The sequence below is a fragment of the Bos indicus x Bos taurus genome, chromosome 6, assembly GCF_003369695.1.
Source record: "Bos indicus x Bos taurus breed Angus x Brahman F1 hybrid chromosome 6, Bos_hybrid_MaternalHap_v2.0, whole genome shotgun sequence".
In the NCBI taxonomy this organism is placed as follows: domain Eukaryota; kingdom Metazoa; phylum Chordata; class Mammalia; order Artiodactyla; family Bovidae; genus Bos; species Bos indicus x Bos taurus.
The window spans coordinates 66,207,061-66,227,669 of NC_040081.1; the positions used below are offsets into that span (position 1 = coordinate 66,207,061).

General features: G+C 38.6%; 1 protein-coding gene across 2 annotated transcripts; it reads right to left on the reverse strand.

Moving 5' to 3' along the window:
• Window positions 1-1,141: 1,141 nt before the first annotated feature.
• COMMD8 (COMM domain containing 8) lies at window positions 1,142-16,700 on the reverse strand. 2 transcript variants are annotated; one of them, XM_027544420.1, is made up of 5 exons: window positions 16,566-16,700; window positions 12,475-12,630; window positions 8,120-8,272; window positions 4,598-4,753; window positions 1,142-3,567 (listed from the first exon to the last, which is right to left on the reverse strand). In XM_027544420.1, the coding sequence occupies exons 1-5, from the start codon at window positions 16,629-16,631 to the stop codon at window positions 3,547-3,549; spliced, it is 552 nt and encodes a 183-aa protein (XP_027400221.1). In that variant the 5' UTR covers window positions 16,632-16,700; the 3' UTR covers window positions 1,142-3,546. The 2 variants fall into 2 exon arrangements, with proteins under 2 accessions (XP_027400221.1, XP_027400220.1); XM_027544419.1 differs by lacking the exon at window positions 1,142-3,567 and adding an exon at window positions 3,574-3,664 and having other exon boundaries at window positions 16,566-16,678.
• Between the last annotated feature and the right edge of the window lie 3,909 nt (window positions 16,701-20,609).

The following is a 20,609-nucleotide window of genomic DNA, read 5'->3' on the forward strand; positions in this document are numbered from 1 at the left end:
TAGAGCAATTATCCTTCAATTAAAATATAAATAAACTATTAAAAATGAAAAAAAAAGATAAACCACAAATTAGAAGAGAATACTTAAATATTTTCAAGGCATATATGTGATAAAATTTATATTCAGGCTATGTAAAAAATTTCCCCAAATTCAAAAATAAGAAAACAACCAAATTTTAAAATGGCAACAGATCTGAACAGAGACTTCACCAAAGATGCACAGATGACAAAAAAGCACATGGAAAAGACATTCAACATCATTAGCCATTAGGGAAAAGAATATTATTAAAACCACAATGAGATACCACAACACACCTATTCAGTTCAGTCAGTTCAGTTCAGTCGCTCAGTCGTGTCCAACTCTTTGCGCACGCCAGGCCTCCCTGTCCATCACCAACTCCCAGAGCTCACACAAACTCAAGTCCATCGAGTCGGTGATGCCATCCAGCCATCTCATCCTCTGTCGTCCCCTTCTCCTCCTGCCCCCAATCCCTTCCAGCATCAGAGTCTTTTCCAATGAGTCAACTCTTCACATGAGGTGGCCAAAGTACTGGAGTTTCAGCTTTAGCATCACTCCTTCCAAAGAACACCAAGGACTGATCTTCTTGCAGTCCAAGGGACTCTCACGAGTCTTCTCCAACACCACAGTTCAAAGGCATCAATTCTTCAGTGCTCAGCTTTCTTCACAGTCCAACTCTCACATCCATACTTGACCACTGGAAAAACCATAGCCTTGACTAGACGGACCTTTGTTGGCAAAGTAATGTCTCTGCTTTTGAATATGCTATCTAGGTTGGTCATAACTTTCCTTCCAAGGAGTAAGCGTCTTTTAATTTCATGACTGCAATCACCACTTGCAGTGATTTTGGAGCCCCAAAAAATAAAGTCTGACACTGTTTCCACTGTTTCCCCAGCTATTTCCCATGAAGTGATGGGACCAGAAGTTGTGTTTTGTTTTGTTTTTTAACACACCTATTAGAACAGTTGAAATTAAAAAGACTGACCACACCAAGTGTTAGCAAGAAGGTGGAGGTGGAACTCTCATAGACTGTGGCATGCAATGTAAGATGGTAAAAATTAGTTTGGAATAGTATGGAGGTTTCCTGGAAAGATAAACATACACTTACCACATGATCCAGCTATTTCACACCTAAGTATTTACTTCCAAAAGAAAGCATATGTCCATACAAAGACACATACAAGAATATTTACAGCATTCTGTGTATTTTAATAGCCCAAAATTGTAAACAATGAAAATATCCACTAACAGGTGAACAGATAAACAAATGATGGTGGAATTCTACAACAGAACAGTTCTCAAAAATAAAATGGAAATCAACTGATAAATGTTGCAATATGGAGGAACTCAAAATCAAAATGAAAGAAGCGAGATTACACACAAAAAAGAACATGCTCTATGATTCTATTTAAATTCTGGAAAATGTGAACTAATCTATAGTGGCAGGAAGTAGATTAGTGGTTGTCTAGGAGTAAAGTGGGCAAGAAGCAAGGATTACAACAAAATAGGATGACACTTTCAGGAATGATTGGTTGCTCACCATCTTGATTGATGTGATGCTTTCCTGTGCTCACGTGCTCTGTCGTCTCCGACTCTTTGCAGCCCTGTGGACTGTAGCCCACCAGGTTCCTCTACCTGTCGTATTTCCCAGGCAAGAATACTGGAGTGGGTTGCCATTTCCTACTCCAGAAGCTTTCCTGGGTACGTATATGTCAAAACTGCTCAGACTGTCCACTTTAAATATGTGTAGTTTATTTCAGTCATATTTCAATAAAGTATTTAAATATGCTGATATAGTAAAATGTAGTGAGAGGACTAAGAAGAGTAAGTTTTTTTTCCTTCTCAAAGGAAGGACTGTGTGGAGCGTTGAAATCCAGGACCTTAGATCAGTCAGTATTATTGGACGTGCTTGTCTGCAAGCTGTTACTGGTGGTGGTGGTGCTTTAGTCACTAAGTTGCATCTGACTTTTGTGACCCCATGGACTGTAGCCCACCAGGCTTCTCTGTCCGTGGGATTCTCCAGGCAAGAATACTGGAGTGGATTGCCATTTCCTTCTCCACTGTAACTGGTACATAGCATCATAAGGAATTTGCTGCTGCTGCTAAGTCGCTTCAGTCATGTCCGACTCTGTGCGACCCCAGAGACAATAGCCCACCAGGCTCCCCCGTCCCTGGGATTCTCCAGACAAGAACACTGGAGTGGATTGCCATTTCCTTCTCCACTGTTACTGGTACACAGCATCATAAGGAATTTGCACAAGAAGGTAAATCAACTACTACCTCCCTAAGCACACTGGTTAGTTCAGCTGATTTTTTTTTTTTTTTATGGCCAAAATTTCTCAATGAAAAAGCAGTATACTGAAGAACATTCTGGCACAAACTCCACATCTAATCACCAAGCTGTAACAAACAGTTCACAGAGTGGCATTATCTAGACCACACTCACATTTATTAATCTCCCTAAATCTATATATTCATCTGTATGAGAATAATAGGGATTGCTCTGGACACCTCAAGTAACAGTCTGATGCTCTAATGAGTTATAAAGCTTGCAAAACAGCAGGTGCCAATGATGCATCATACTGCATTATGTAGGAATTAATTTGAAAATACAGCAAAACATAAAGATAATATATTTTTATGTGCTCAGAATGCTTGTTTCTAAAGGTCACTGAAATGAAAAATGGTTTGCTTTCCAATGAAGTTGTTAACATCCAGAACTTCATTAAGTTTACACCCAAATAAGAATTCACAATAAACAGGAACCTATATAGTCTTAGCAGATATTGGAGTAATAAAGTATACACCATACAGTGACACATATTCTTTTTATCAGAGCATAGTCTCCTGAACAGACACAGAAATGCAGAAGTAAGTAACAGTGTTGTTTTCACTTTTATCTATGCTCAAATATAATATTTTAGTTCCTAGAATTCAAAATTCAAAATTGTTCACCCAGATTCAGTTTTTTTTTTTCCTTCCAGTTCAAGTCTGGAGAGCTTCTCTATAAAATTTTACATTTTATAACTTATCCTTTGAAATATGAGAAAAGCATGGAATCTCCTGAGTTAGATGCAGCTTATACATTCTTTAAAAATTATTTTTAAAAAAATATCACAAGTGAACCACCAAATATATCCATAATAAACATCCTTGCTATTCACATAGTTCTTTAAGCAATATTCAAGTATATTTGTGCTTGTATGTTTACATTACTTTAGAGTCTATTTTTAGCTTACCATAAAACTCTATCTATAAAGCCTTTTCAAATATTTAACAAGTGAAGCAAAACAGTCATTATGAAAATATAAACTGTGTTTACACCCTTTTCATCTTTCATGTTTTTATGCATTTCCTGTCAACCATATAACTTCCTTTTCTTTAGGGATGCTGATAAATTGTTGTCTTTGTAATCTCAACACTGCTGCTTTCTCAGCTGGCCATTCAGATTTTCTGAACACATGGTATTCTCTCTGTGCATCAGTTGTACCAGTGGAATCTGATAATGTTGGTATTCATCATTTCCAGTTATTTTAACTGCAGGACCACCTTCAAACACAAAATGGAGGAAGGGCAGCAATCAGATTATACCAGAATGATGCCAGTAGATGCTGAATGAGATGCTTTGAAATCTCTGAAGAAGGGCCTGGAGAATTGACAAGAATAACACAAAAAACACAGGCATGCAAGGATCCACGGTTCAGACTCATTCAACATTTACACCAGAACCTGCCACACACCCCTTCAGACATGCAGCCCCATCAAAAGGCAGGCCAGGCTACCAGTTTATTACTGGGCACGTGGACAAGTCATCAAGGCACTGTGATGCCCAAGTGACTGCAGAAGATGAAGTATACCGGGGTTTCAAAAAGATGGAGACAAGATGGGTCAGTGTCAAGAGAGGTGGAAAGAATAACTGACTTTAGTCCTTGAGACACAATCACTAGAGATGATGCTCAGCAAGAGGGAAAGGAACATACATAATGCAGATAAGTATTTTTTATGTCTTCACAGCAGCGGTTTCTACTGTTTAAATATCATTGTTCTCATTAGTTAAACATCAGAACTGTTACTGTTATTTAGCCATTCCTTTGTAAACGCAAAGCTTTTGGTCCTTCATTAGTTTGTCTCAAACTGATATTTTCGTAACTATAAATGATATTCTGTCTCCTGAGCTTAAATTATCTACCATTTGTCCAGTTAAATAAAACAATCTTTTCTTCAAAATCATAACTATTTTTAATCATTAAATCTCTTTAGAACTAGCTAATTTCACAGCCCCAAAATAAAAAAAAAAAAATTTTATCATTAATGGGGACTAGAGCAAAACAAATTTAGCTTTTATTCCTTAAAATATAACTACTGGACAAATTATGTTCTATTAAGGCAAATCAGTAATAAATGTAATATCTAAAATGAGAATGCAGAACATATCAACAAAACATCTTTTGTGCTTGACATAAAGTATCAGGAACAAAACAAACTTTAAATGGAAATGATTAGCTTTTCTTATATAGCTCCAGTGGTATCAATCAAAACTTAAACATTTTGAAGCACACAACAAAATTAAAACACATACCTTATTAGCTGCTTCCAAGGAATTGATTAGCTTCTGCAGCTCTTCTTTACTCATTTCAACAGAATATGGCTTGACTTCACCATTTTCTTTTACATCCAGATAAAGGTTTAAAAGTGGCATTTGTAATGAAGCAATCTTGTCACTAGAAAGTGCAAGCTGTTTAAAATGAGAAAAACAGTAATTAATAAGTAGTTTTAAAAAGGAATATACTAAAAATGCATCAGAGCTTACGAACACCACATTAAAGAAAAAAAGAGTACTCTTGTTTGCTATGAAGTACAGGAAAATATGAAAGGAATAAAGGAAATTAAACTCATGCCAAAGCAGCACATATCTGAACAGAAAAAGAAAGGAGAGTGAATGAAAGCAAGAACATAGTTTAGGGACAACTAATTGGGATTTGTAGTAGGAGTAGATAGCTAGAGCAGTGCTATGGCTCAGAAGTACCAAAATGGGTCCAAGAAACAGAGAATTCTTAAAGAAGTGTAATGACACCAAGAGGACAAAAGTCCACATACAAAGATAAAACTAAAAACACGGTGCAGCTCAGACATTAAGATGTGTAAATAATGAGCAGTTAACTCTCCATTAAACTAATGACAAATGTTATCAAGATACCACCTTCGATTAGAGTCAGTCAACAAAAATATGACACTTTTCCCTCTTACACTCTAAAATCAGTAGCTGAGAGGAAATGGAAGAACCAAATGTTTATGATACTGAAGCTTTTTGAAGCAAGCATCATAGCTTCACTGGCAGATGGCAAAGAGAAACTCAATTTTCCTGGAATTTGAGCCAGGAACCCATAATAACTGAATTTTGGAGTGCCAGCACTTGTAAAAATTGACTGGGGCAATGGTAAAGGACTCCTTCTGTGTGGTACATACACTGCTGCCGCTGCTGCTAAGCTGCTTCAGTCGTGTCCGACTCTATGCGACGCCATAGACAGCAGCCCACCAGGCTCCCCCATCCCTGGGATTCTCCAGGCAAGAACACTGGAGTGGGTTGCCATTTCCTTCTCCAATGCATGAAAGTGAAAAGTGAAAGTGAAGCCGCTCAGTCGTGTCCGACTCTTAGCGACCCCATGGACTCCATGCAGCCCACCAGGCTCTTCCGTCCATGGGATTTTCCAGGCAAGCGTACTGGAGTGGGGTGCCATTGCCTTCTCCGGGTACATACAATACAGGACCAAATAAACCTTCACACAACTCCTCCATTTTCTCTCTCCAAAATACAGGACTCACCATATCTGAGATTTGAAAGTATCAGCTTCAGGTTGCCCACCTCATTGTTAATTCTCTTCAGTATTTCCAATAAGTGGTTTCTTAGCCTATGCTTGAGTACCAGCAATGAGGATGAGTGTGCTAACTCAAAAAGAGATTAGAATGATTTTCAGACACTCATGGAATGAGTGAGTGAAGTCGCTCAGTCATGTCTGACTCTTTTCGACCCCGTGGACTGTACCCCATCAGGCTCCTCCGTCCATGGGGATTCTCCAGGCAAGAATACTGGAGTGGGTTGCCATTTCCTTCTCCAGGGGATCTTCCCGACCCAGGGATTGAACCCAGGTCTCCCACATTGCAGGCATACACTTTAACCTCTGAGCCACCAGGGAAGCCCCAGGGGGTTAGATTATTATTTCTTAGGTTGAAATTATTGCATTGCATATACTTTAGCCTTGTCCTATCCCCCAAAGCCACAAAGCACATATCTATTCCTTCATCCACATGTCTTAAAACTTCATTTAATTAAATTTATTATAACTCTAATGTTGTTATACATGTTTTAGAAGTCCACAGTGCAAGTTAACACAAAAGATGTAATTTTAATTATCTTTGATACATTTTTAAGAAAATGTATCTCAAAAACACATTTTAGATATCAGTTCAGTTCAGTCGCTCAGTAGTGTCCAACTCTTTGCAACCCCATGAATTGCAGCAAGCCAGGCCTCCCTGTCCATCACCAACTCCCAGAGTTCATTCAAACTCATGTCCATCGAGTCGGTGATGCCATCCAGCCATCTCATCCTCTGTTGTCCCCTTCTCCTCCTGCCCCCAATCCCTCCCAGCATCAGAGTCTTTTCCAATGAGTCAACTCTTCACATGAGGTGGCCAAAGTACTGGAGTTTCACCTTCAGCATCATTCCATCATCATTCCTTCCATTCTGAAGAAATCCCAGGGCTGATCTTCAGAATGGACTGGTTGGATCTCCTTGCAGTCCAAGGGACTCTCAAGAGTCTCCTCCAACACCACAGTTCAAAAGCATCAATTCTTCCTCGCTCAGCCTTCTTCACCGTCCAACTCTCACATCCGTACGTGACCACAGGAAAAACCACAGCCTTGACTAGACGGACCTTTGTTGGCAAAGTAATGTCTCTGCTTTTGAATATGCTATCTGCTGCTGCTGCTGCTAAGTCGCTTCAGTCGTGTCCGACTCTGTGTGACCCCATAGACGGCAGCCCAGCAGGCTCCCCCACCCCTGGTATTCTCCAGGCAAGAACACTGGAGTGGGTTGCCATTTCCTTCTCCAATGCATGAAAGTGAAAAGTCAAAGTGAAGTCGCTCAGTCGTGTCCAACTCTTAGCGACCCCATGGACTGTGGCCCACCAGGGTCCTCCGTCCATGGGATTTTCCAGGCAAGAGTACTGGAGTGGGGTGCCGTTGCCTTCTCCTTTGGTCATAACTTTCCTTCCAAGGAGTAAGTGTCTTTTTAATTTCATGGCTGCAATCACCATCTTCAGTGATTTTGGAAACCAAAAAAATAAAGTCTGCCACTGTTTCCACTGTTTCCTCATCTATTTCCCATGAAGTGATGGGACCAGATGCCATGATCTTAGTTTTCTCAATGTTGAGCTTTAAGCCAACTTTTTCACTCTCCTCTTTCACTTTCATCAAGAGGCTTTTTAGTTCCTCTTCACTTTCTGCCATAAGGGTGGTGTCATCTGCACATCTGAGGTTATTGATATTTCTCCTGGCAATCTTGATTCCAGCTGTGCTTCTTCCAGTCCACCATTTCTCATGATGTACTCTGCATGTTAGTTAAATAAGCAGGGTGACAACATACAGCCTTGACGTACTCCTTTTCCTATTTGGAACCAGTCTGTTGTTCCGTGTCCAGGTCTAATTGTTGCTTCCTGCCCTGTATATAGGTTTCTCAAGAGGCAGGTCAGGTGGTCTGGTATTCCCATCTCTTGAACAATTTTACACAGTTTATTGTGATCCACACAGTCAAAGGCTTTGGCATAGTCAACAAAGCAGAAATAGATGTTTTTCTGGAACTCTCTTCCATTTTCCATGATCCATATTAGATATATAATATTACAAAAAAATAACGTATTCAAAAAGTGAAACAGAAAGTATTCTCCTCCTGAAAACACTCCTGTCTGACTCTTTGCGACTCCATGGTCTGTAGCCCACCAGGCTCCTCTGCTCATGGGATTCTCCAGCAAGAATACTAGACTGGGTTGCCATTTCCTTCTCCAAATAAAAAATATAAATACTCACAAATAAATATATTCTCACCTTTATCTGCCAATCAAAATCCTGTAGTCGTGCAGAGGAAATATCAACTATTTCTTCCAACAGAGTCTTCTTGATTTCATCTTTCCTACTTTTTAAGCATTTCATGATAGCTTCTTGATGAGATGAATTCAACTGATTCAACTGTTGAGATATCTATGCAAATAAAAATAAATGGTTAGAAAATAAGTGAAAAGGCCTTTCTGTTTAAAATGTAAACAACAGTTACATTGTCATTTCATATAATCTTTAAAATGGTAGTAAATGGGGAAAAAGTACTACTATGACTATAAAAAGAATAAGATGAGGATGCATAACCAGGAAACAAGAAGTTTTAACAAGGTTTTGTAAAACAGAAAGGAAAAGGGCTGACTGATGAACCAACATGGGAGTGAATACATTGGAAACCACTAAAGCTGATTTACTGATATTAACATATTAGACAAAATAGACTTTAAGGCAAGAAGCCTTACAAGAAATAGAACAAGATAGCACTGGGGTTGTTCAACAGAAATACACAACAATCATATATTTGTGTGCACCTAATAACGTGGCCTCAAAATATATAAAGCAGCAAAACTTGGCAGAAAAAGCAAAACGGGTAAATCAAGTTTCACAGAGACGCTGACACACCTCTCAGTAATGGATGGGAAGAGAAAGCACTGTAAAGACACAGCACTGACAAACACTTCTACTTAACCTAACTGCACACAGAGCACTACACCCTACAACCGAAAAATACATATCATCTTCTCATGTATATGGAACATTACCCGAAAGTGAACCATATGCTGAGCCATGTCACAAACCACAACAGATTTCAAAGAACTGGAATCATAGTAATTATATTTTTGAGTCATTGTGTAATTAAATAAGAACTGAACAAAACTTATTCAAATATTTTACAATTAAGCAGCACGGTAACACAGTACTAAGTGATGCAAGAAGTAAATCTTGCATAAACTCTTTCATAGGAAAAAGAAAAGAAAGTAAACAACAACAACTTCCTAATTCATTCCACAAGATGGGAATAAAACCTGATATTTTGATAAAAACATTATAGGCAAAAAATTATGGGCCAAGATTACTCAACTATAGATGAAAAAAATCCTAATGAAATACTGGCAAATCAAAACAAAATAAAAAAGAAAAATATATCATGACCAAGTTGGATTTATTTTGGTAAGGTTACTTTAACATTCAAAAATCAATGTAAGGCATCACATTAACAAAATAAAGGCATAGATATAAATTCAGGAAAAAAAGAATTTTATAAAATTCAATACCTACTAATTCTCAGCAAAGTAAGAATCGGCGGAAGCTTCTTTAATCTAATCATTGATACCAATAAAATCATACAGCTAACATATTAAATTGTGAAATAAAGAACACATACATTCTCCCTTAAGTCAGACAAGGCACTGGTGTTTTCCTTCTTTTCTAAAACTGTTCTGAAGACATTAGGCAGTGCAATAAGAGGGAAAAAAGAAATAAAAACTATTAAAATTGAAAAAGAAAATGATTACATACCAAAAAAATTCCCCCTCAAATTTATAAACCATTATATATAGTAGATAGGGGTTTCCATGGTGGCTCATATGATAAATAATTTGCCTGAAATACAGGAGACTTGGGTTTGATCCCTGGGTCAGGAAAATACTCTGGAGAAGGGAATGGTTACCCACTCGGGTATTTCTTGCCTAGAGAATTCCATGGACAGAGAAGCCTGGTGGGCTACAGTCCATGGTGTCGCAAAGAGTTGGACAAGACTGAGCAACTTACACTTCTATATAGTAAATAAATTTAAAAAGATTGTTGGACACAGAGTAAGTATACAAAAATCAACTTGGGTTTCCACATACTAGCAATATGCAATTAGAGAACAAAATTTAAGAACATCCAAAACATCAGTTACTTAGAAATAAATACAACAAAACATTTGTGAGACCTCTACACTGAGAACTACAAAATATGAGAGAGAAACTGAAGCTAATCTAAATAAATAAAGGTAATACCAAGTTCATAGATCAGAAGGCTCAATACTGTTGTCAATTCTCTCCAAAATAGTCTAGAGACTCAGTGCAACCCATGCTATGGACTTAATGTCACCTCAAAATTCATATTAAAACTCTGACCCTCAAGATGGGATCAGTTCCCTTGTACGAAACATCAGAGAGTTTGCTCCCTCTCTCTCTGCACCTGCCCCCCACCCCCCACAGCCATCAGAGGACACAGTGAGAAGGCAAAAATCTTCAGCAAGGAAAAAGCCCGCCCTCATCAGGGACCAGAATCAGCCAGTGCCTTAATTTTGTACTCCCTAAACTCTAGAACTGTGAGAAATTAATTCCTATTATTTAAGCTACCCATTTTAAGGTATTTTGTTGTGGCAGCCCAAGCTAATACTCTCCATCAAAATTTCAGCAGGTGTTTTGGTTAAAATTGACTGATTTTAAAATGTACCTGAAACTATGGAGGATATAGAAAAATCAAAGCTATCTTGAAGAAATATAAGGTTGAAGGTCTTCTACTATCAGATATCAAAATTTAATGTAATGCAGCTCTAATTCTACAGTAATTTAAGCCATTGTGATATGGGTAAATACAAGCAAACAGACTAATGGAGTAGAAAAAGAGTCCAGATGCAGACCCAAACATTATGGTCACCTGCATTTCCAAGAAAGGCTGCACAGCAATTCTATGGGGGTAAGGACGGTCATTTCAACAAGTGGATATCATATGGAAAAATCTTAGCTTGATACTTACTCCATATACAAATAGTAATTCAAATATATCACTGACATAAATAAAAGCTAAAACAATCAAACTGCTACAAAAAAATATATGAAAATGTTTTCATGATTTTGGCACAAACATTCCTTAAACACAGTATTAACATCACTAACCATCAAAAGAAAATATTGACAAATTGGACTTGATTAAAATTCAGAACTTCTATTCACCAAAAGACACTATGAAGAGACTAAAAAGACAAGCAACATAATAGAAGATATTTAAAATACATATATCCAACCAAGAACTCATATTCAGAATATCATCCAAATCAAAATGATAAATATATATAACTTCATTTTTCCCCAAGTGGGAAACCTACACAAACATGCCCAAATTACTTTTGACAAAGGTACAAAGGAAGTTTAATGGAAAGATACCCCATGACCCTGCAGTTTTACTTTAAGACTGAAAAGCTGACCAATTTGTATATAACAAGACACATACAAAATGTTTGCAGCAGCACTTTTCATAATAATGAAAGAGGCAATGATCCAACTGGTCATCCGTAGGGAGACAGAAAATAAGTCTTACTAATGCCTCTCATCAAATACTACAAGGAGATGAAACACATAAACCAGATCAATACTTTTCAACATTGATAAATCTAAAACACAGTATTGCCGAAAAAATTATAAATGGATACATACATTACCACTCACAAGTTATACATTTAAACAGCTCAAATGATTATATGTATTGCTTAAAGATGCAAACATTCATACATTAGAGAATATGAAACATGCATACAAATTCACTAGTGGTTTTTTCTATTGGGAGGATGATATTTACATGTATCTATAATGCCTTGTTTCTAAAACACACACACACACACAAACCTGAAATACATAAAGTAAAATGTTAACAGTTGTTTAATTGTGGTAATAGGAACATAGGTATCAGTTATCTACCTTTTAATTTTCTTCCACATGATTTAAATGTTTCACAATTTAAAATAAGACAACCAATCAGAAACAAAAGTACAAAAACCCAAAACTTCCACAGATTTTTCCACTTACAGTTACTAGGTGTTTTTTGTTGTTGTTGTTTTGGTGCTCAGCTTTCTTTATAGGCCAACTCTCACATCCATACATGACTACTAAAAAAACCATAGCTTTGGCAAAACCAATACAATATTGTACAGTAATTAACCTCCAATTAAAACAAATTATTAGGTTTTTATTGCTATCGCAAAGAGTCGGACACGACTGAGCGACTGAACTGATTTTATACACTTGGACCACCTGGTGGCTCGGATGGTAAAGAATCTGCCTGCAATGCCAATGCCGGAGAGACGTGCGTTTAATCCCTGGGTCAGGGAGATCCCCTGGAGAAGGGAACGGCTACCTACTCCAGTATTCTTGCCTGGAGAATTCCATGGGCAGAGAAGCCTTGCGAATTGAAGGCCATGGGGTCGCAAAGAGTCAGATATGACTGAGTGACTAACACTGTCACTTTTCATTATACACTTACTGAGGATGTATTACACGGTACCCTAAACACCAAAATAATAATAAAAAAAATCTGAACATGAATTATAAAGGTATCAAAATCTGGAGCAAAGTTACCTCTTCATCAGATAAATTTTTACCAACTACAGCTTTGAAAAAGGTGGTAATGTCTTCTAGAACATGCATCCATTCTGTTGAATCCCAAACACTGTGATAATCCTGGTAGAGAGGATAAGTTCGGCCACAAATGCCATCAATTATTTTGTGAAGAAGCTAGAGAGAAAAAACAAGAGTGATAAATGTAATTATAAGTAAAATTATAAAACAGATTTATGTTCCTTGTAGCAAATAAATGTTATTGGCAGAAGTTCATGTTATCTGCAGAAAAGCTGAGGCTGAAAAGCAACTATCTTTAACATTATTTTATTAACTAAAAATCAGAGCTACACACACACACACACACACACACACACACACAGACTTTCCATAATTTTGTCCACCTTAAAATAATTTTACAGATACGTTGTTGTTTCTCCAATGTTCCTAAAAGGAAGATGGTGAGTGCAGCAGTTTCTCCTTGGGATTCCTTAGACTTCATATTTATACCAATAACCAAAAAACAAGGTATGAGTCTTAGAGCAAAGTCTTACAACTGTAAATCTACAAACCCCTTCTCTCTATTTTCCACAGCATCCACACTTCTTTCGGTCCACTCCAAAAAACCCCTCATTGACTTACTTCCTCTTTTTCACATTTCTCTCTCTCTACCCTAGCTTAATGCCAGCAATGGAAATCCTAACACATATATAACTGAACATGTGATTAAGTCTGTGGCTTTTGGAACAAAACTGGCTAGTCTGAATCTTATTCCCACTATTTACTAGTTTTGCCAAGTTACTTACAGATTCTTTGCTGGTTTCCTCATGTGTAAAACAATGATATCATCGACCCCCATAATGTTGTTTTAAGGACTGAAGAAGGATACATGCAAATCACTTGGCACACTCCTGACATTAAACATTGCTTCCCATTGTTATCCTCCTCCTTTTTACTAGCTGTAATTATCATCATCACTATTACTACTGGTACTAACATATATCATAACATAACATCCACACCTCTAACATATATTACCTGAGTACTACTGCTACTGTATCAGCACTACTCTAGGCAAGTGATCAATACGTTTTCTTTCTCAAAGAGATATTTGTGTGTTGTAAGAAGAGTACCTGAATCCAAATAACTTGGAAATGCATTTAAACAGCAAGGAGGCTTCCAACTCTTTTCTCCTGGATCATGTTCCAGTGCATTTTAAGCAAAAACTCCTTCTCTGTAACACCATACTTTTTGGAACAGAGATGACTAATTGGTGACCCTAATTCCAAATGATGGCTAATACACTATGTGAACAGAATTTTATTTACCATAAATGAACGAAAAACATTTTCAATTTAAAATCATTCAAAATTCTCTACCTACACTTCACCTTATTCCAAACTGTCCCCAATGCTAAAGTAAAACCCAGAACTCAAATTGAAAACTAAGAGCACTACGTTTTTGGAACATAATCTTTTTAATTAATTCACAAATATGCAATGAGCACTTCATTCCAGTTAATGCACATACAAAGAAAAAATAACTATAATAGCTAGCATTTATAGAGCCCTAATTATATACCAAACACTGTGCTGACCTTCACTACAACCCTGTGAAGTCTTGCTATTATGCCCATTTTAAAAATGAGGAAACTGAGGATAAATAAGATAAGGTCCTATCATATCAGAGCCTCAGGCCATTAGAGAAAACTAATATAATCAATAAGTATATGCAATTTAGGATGACAGGCGTTATAATTAAAGTTTACAGAGGGTACAAAGGAGCACAGAAGAGAAAAGTATGTCTTAAAATAATGAATAGTTAGCCAAACAGGAGCAGGGTATTTCTAGTCACAACAGCTGCACGTTGACAGGATAAAAGTGTAAAACCGCATGGCGCAGTTTGGGAGATGGCAGCATACAAAGCTGGAGAGGTGGCAGAGACCAAACCATAAAGGGGCCTTGTACACAATGCAGAAGAGCCCAGACTGTAATCTGTGTTCAACAGGGAAGCAACCTCTTCACATATTTGCATTCAGTTCAGTTCAGTCGCTCAGTCGCTTTGCGACCCCACGAATCGCTGCATGCCAGGCCTCCCTGTCCATCACCAACTCCCGGAGTTCACTCAGACTCACGTCCACCGAGTTGGTGATGCCATCCAGCCATCTCATGCTCTGTCGTCCCCTTCTCCTCCTGCCCCCAATCCCTCCCAGCATCAGAGTCTTTTCCAATGAGTCAACTCTTCGCATGAGATGGCCAAAGTACTGGAGTTTCAGCTTTAGCATCATTCCTTCCAAAGAAATCCCAGGCCTGATCTCCTTTAGAATGGACTGGTTGGATCTCCTTGCAGTCCAAGGGACTCTCAAGAGTCTTCTCCAACACCACAGTTCAAAAGCATCAATTCTTCCACGCTCAGTTTTCTTCACAGTCCAACTTTCACATCCATACATGACGACTGGAAAAACCATAGCCTTGACTAGAGGGACCTTTGTTGGCAAAGTAATGTCTCTGCTTTTGAATATGCTATCTAGGTTGGTCATAACTTTTCTTCCAAGGAGTAAGCGTCTTTTAATTTCATGGCTGCAGTCACCATCTGCAGTGATTTTGGAGTAAGCATAGTAACATATTAATAATAATACAAAGCATGAGTCAGTTCTCTGAAGTCAGAGGGCAAAGGACCACAGCTCCCAGAGCTCAAGCTGAAACTCTATTTTGCATACGTTGCCTTTTTTTTTTTTTTTAACAGGGCTGGCAAATTTCTTTTGAGTCTCATACTTGGGGCACCAAGGGTTTTTTAACTTGAAAGTTCAAGGGAGAAAAAACACTTCTCAGTTAGATTTTCCTCTTACAGTAACCACTGGGTGTTCTTCTGTTCACAGTTCACAGACAAAATTTCGTTGTATGTATTTACTGTCTCCACATTTCTCTCACCCTTCAAACTAAAAATCTGCTGCTGTCAAGAACAATTATAAACTGCCAGTACCTTTGGTATTAAGGCTAAACCCAGGAGTATAGTACACAGAGGCTCCTGACTGCTCCTCACTTGTTCAGCCACAGTCTCCCTGCTCTACTTCTCACTCTTAACTTTGGCCTCTAAAACTACAGCAGGTCCTAAAGCTCCCTGGGGGCTGCCTTTCTTCTAGTCTTCATAAGTGCTGTCCCTTGGCCTGAAACACTCTCTCCCCTCAGCCCATCTGGTTCCTACTCATCCTTCAGGAACTCAACGTAGAAACCCTAGGCAGATGCTCTAGAAAATGTTCCCTTGCCCCTTATAACCAGAGTTGCTACCCCTCCTACAAACTGATTACTAGATAACTCATTAATTCAGTTATCCATTTATTCAGTTTGGTTTCCTCATTAGTTGACAAGGTCCACCAGGGTATAGGCTGTCTCATTCACCCTTTTACCTTATCCCATAGGGCATTAAGCACATAGTTCAGTGAAGAGTTGGCTGAACAAGTGAATAAGGCTGCTTTTTTCCAGATTCTCGTAAACTAGGTTCCTTCCTAGACTGGAGGGGGCAACGTATATGTCACGTCTTGAAGTACGGTCCACCTTGGACCATCCTACCTGTAAGTGTCCCAGTCTGGGGTAACACTTACCAGTTTTTTCTGCCACCCACAAAGAATTACGGCCTGCCTCTCTAGGTCGCCACGGTATTCCCAGCACCTAGCACCAGTGTTCCTGGTGCATGGGGAATGCTGAATGAATGAATGAAACATATACAAGAGGTTGTAAACCACCCCCTCCAGCTTTCAAGCTGGCGACTGCGCACTCCCCAGTCCAGGTTCACTTGGTCCCGGCCGCTCCCGGGAACGGATAAGTGGTCCCCGCTAGGGTGCGGGCGCGGCCCGGTGGGCGTCTGCGTGCAAAACCCCTGGAGGGGCCGCTGGAAGCCAAAGCTCCGAGCCTAAGCTCGTCCCAAGCCTAGGAATTCTCCACTCTCCAGAGAACACGGGGTGGGGCGAGGGAGCACCCAAAATCACACCAGGTCCTCTTCCCCTCCCCAGGAAGCCGGCGCGAGCCTCCCAAAGGCATTGGGATGAGGCCTACCCGTCACGCCAAGCCTTCCAGGAGCCTGGCCCGCGCAGCCGGCCCCTGCGCCCTCCTCACCTGCAAGCCCCGCTCTGCGGGAAGCTTCTGCAGCCGCCACAAGGGTGTCCCCTCTTCCGGCTCCATCCCTGCGAGAAGCTCGGGGCTGGGTCACATGACCAGTCTCGGCGTAAGAAGTGCTACGGCTCGTCCACGTGATCAGCCGGACGGGTGGGCTGGGCGGGTTCGGAAACGCTGGAGCCTTTGTGCGCGTGCGCAGAGGTGGAGGCTTCGCTTTCTCCGTAATAAAAGAAAATCCTTTACGCCTGCGGCAACATTGGTTAAACACACATTACAATGAAAATGCATTCTCAAATCTCTCAGAGCAATTTGGCAACTTTATTCAGAGTTATATTAAACTTTCTATGCACACTTAGAATGCAAAATAAGGGTAACTACATTTGGAAGGCAAATTGATTTGGAAAGTATCCTGATTTGGAAGGTCAATTTGCTTCCTACCGTGCGCGAGGTTCTTCATAGATTATCCTATGAAGTTACTATTTTCATCCTTATTTCCAAATAACAAGACCAGAGAAGTTACTAGGGTTGTCAGATTTAGCAAATAAAAATACCAAATTCCCAGTTAAACATGAAATTTCAGATAATATTTTCTTATAAGTGTGTCTTAAATATTGTATGGGACATACACTAGAAAAGTATTCTTTATCTAAAATTTAACCAGGCATCTTGTATTTTATCTGTCAACCCTAAAAGTCCCCCCAAAATCCGAGCTAAGAGCTCAGCCTGAAGTAAATGAAATCAGATTCTAGAGCCAGACTCAAAGTTGGACTAAACCTAAAACCCAGAGCACCTGTGATTACTCTCATTCTAGCTTTTACTTACGCTGGAGAATTCGATAATAAATAAGGTAGCCTCCGCAAGCCAGAAGTTTCCAGGAGCACAGTAAATAAGGGACAGAAACAGGAATTACAATCTAAACAATAGCAAAAGTGGTGCAAGCTGCTAAAGCATACCACTGGAAAGAATTTTAATCTGTGGATTATACAGAAGAAGAACTACTCAATGACATCCTTCAAAGGTTAGCACAAAGGCTCTTTCTCTGCTTTATGCCCACCTCTTGAATTTCACGGCTGTCTCTCTCTTTCAAAACTTAGCACTTTCTAGTTCTTAATATAGGTAGACATATATAACCTTCATTGTCCTAGCTGAAACATAATTATCTTAACACACTTTGTCTTTATGCACAGGTGCTCCCCAAGTAATAGCTGATAAGTCAGAAAGAATCTGGAAAATGGGCTCATATCCATCAATTAGTAAGTCTTCTGAGTGTGGGATCTGTTTCCTAAAAAAAAAAAAAAAAAGACTAAATTTTATATGTTGTAACAGAATAAAAATATTTATCAAGCATCTACTATATACCAAAAAAATTATATATTTCATATTATTAATCTTCCCTACAACTTTGTGTTGTAGATACTGTCCCAGTTTTAAAAATGAGGACCCAATATTGGTGACATATCAACCCTGTTCAAGGTCACAAAGGTGGTACTCATAACCTATTATGTATCCATGGACTGATAAGTCCTATGACCTTGAGTTATAATCCTAATGGCATAGAATAAAAAGCAATATTATAAATATAAAATATCAGTGAAACTTTGAAACAGCATTCCCACATACTGCTGTTGAAAATATAGATTAGTAGCATTTTTCTGGAGGGTTGTGATTGCATATATAAAGCCTTCAAAATGTACCTACTCTTGGACTAAAGAATTCCAGTTTTAGAAATATAAGACAGAAATGTTTCACTCTGAGGATATTGGTCTGTTAGTTACTATAGTAATAAATTATTGGTCTAATAAATTACAATGCAGCATAAAAATCCACAAAAAAATGATCATGTAGAAAAATCTTTTGTAAATTTGCTTGCTCTACACTACTGGGAAAAAAGTTTAGTTTCAAAACTACTTGTACTGTACAATGGTATGGTATGTACAGTATATGGTATGGCATGGATACTTGTAGTGTATAAATTCCTGGCATAGGAGTATACTAAATATTAGTTATGGTGATCTTTCATTTCGGGGATTATGGGTGACTTTCACTTTTAGTTTTTCTAAACTTTTAATCAAAGTTTTATTTAAAATGTTTTAATGGTAACTATGATAAATTATAATTCCATCTATTCCCTTTAATTTTGCCTTGAAAATTAGCCAAATCTTACCAGAACTTATCCTCTTCTTTCAGCATCTTGCTAAAATACCACCAATATACCTTGATAGTAAAGTTTTCCCACCTCATTGCCTAGAACAGTCTCAGTTGGCTCAGATTCTGCCTTCCAGATTTTCAAAGACACTGCATAACATGAATCATAGCTTTTCAGCCTGCCGCCATCCACTAACCATAAATCAAATATTCTAGCTTATGTTACAGTACCTCCGGGGTCTTCCCAGGTGGTACCAGTGGTAAAGAACCCACCTGCCAGTGCAGGAGACAGTAAGAGACTCAGGTTCAATCCTTGGGGCGGGAAGATCCCCTGGAGGAGGGCATGGAAACCCACTCCAGTATTCTTGCCAGGAGAATCCCATGGACAGAGGAGCCTGGCAGGCTACAGTCCATAGGGTCTCAAAGAGTGAGACACGACTGAAGCAACTTACACACATGTATAGTACTTCCCGCTCCTCATACCGATTTCTGCCTTTGTCAGAGTAGGTTAATTACTTTAACAAAACAACACCAAAATTTTAGTAGTTTATCATAATATTTATTTATTTCTTCCTAAATGTAGGTCAGTTTAATATAGGTATAGGTGGTTAGGTGGCTCTTTTATTCTCTAAAACCTCAGTTCTGTCTATTCAATCAATGGGGAAAGAGCATATGAAAGATCACTGGAGGGGGTTGCCATTTCCTTCTCCAATGCATAAAAGTGAAAAGTGAAAGTGAAGTCTCTCAGTCGTGTCTGACTCCTAGTGACCCCATGGACTGCAGCCTACCAGGCTCCTCCGTCCATGGGATTTTCCAGGCAAGAGTACTGGAGTGGGGTGCCAGTGCCTTCTCCAGAAAGATGATAAAGGAAATGTTTATGTGCCAGATTTAGAAATGGGAAACATCATTTCTACCCATTTCTATTAGCCAGAACCCACCCAGTTTCATGGCGACAGTTAACTGTAAGAGAATCTGGAAAATATAGTTTAGCTGTGTGCCCAAAAAGAAATGGAGTTTGGCAAACAATTTCTCTCTACTATAATCATGCTTTTTAAAAGACAGCTGAGAATTTCTAATAGATATGTCAGCAGTGTTATCATTCTCCTTCACATCTTTATTTGGAACAATCATGCTTGATAGCTTCCTGTTAAAGTGGAATATAAAAGCAGGCTCCAACTGGCATCTTTACCTGCCTCACATTAGTATGGATTCGGGTTCATATTAAGAGGAGGATCTGAGAGGTTAATAATTCAATCGACTCCTTTTTGTGTTATTGCCACAATCAGGTTAGATTAAAATCTGTGATTCTAGAAGTTATATCTGAGAGAAATCAAGGAGGTGAAACTGACTAGTTGGCTATTAAGGTAAAGCTCTGGGTTATACTTATTTCAAGTCATTTCAAGAAAAGTTTCAGTCTTCAATTTTTTTGAAGGTCCCCAGACTGTATTTTGTCTTTTCACTCAGAAGATACTAACTTACTCTAACTGAACTCTCAAGAGACTGATAAACCAGAATGTTACACAATAGGAATTCCTTCTCCTCAGTGTATTCTCTCTTGAAAAGAAAATTTTTTTCTTTGGATCTTCTTTCCATTAAATGCCATACCCTTATCATTGCTTCTTATAGACTCTTAACGAAGATTTAGGAAATACTCTGTTCTGAGAGTTACTCTGGGAATTTCTATTCCCCATCATTGTGGGTCAAATCTTACTGGTAAATTTCAAATCATAACTTTCTATTGTCCCTAAATTCTGAGCTCCCTACTTTCACCCATGAACTAACATTAGCTTCAGTAATTACAATTCCTGAAAAGTGTTTGAGGAATCAAGAAAAGCAATTAACTCATTATCCAGAGTTGATGGCATCCTTATCCTTTAATAAGAGACATTGTAATTTTCC

Bases quoted from the DNA above. Each gene is read 5' to 3' on its own strand.
- COMMD8 (XM_027544419.1), bottom strand. From the start codon at position 16,631: ATGGAGCCGGAAGAGGGGACACCCTTGTGGCGGCTGCAGAAGCTTCCC. The intron at 4,754-8,119 runs GTGAGAATATAT...CATTTTAAACAG, and splicing joins ATTTTGATTGGCAGATAAAG to CTTGCACTTTCTAGTGACAA. The intron at 3,665-4,597 runs GTATGTGTTTTA...TCAATTCTCCAG, and splicing joins CCTTGGAAGCAGCTAATAAG to GCCCTTCTTCAGAGATTTCA.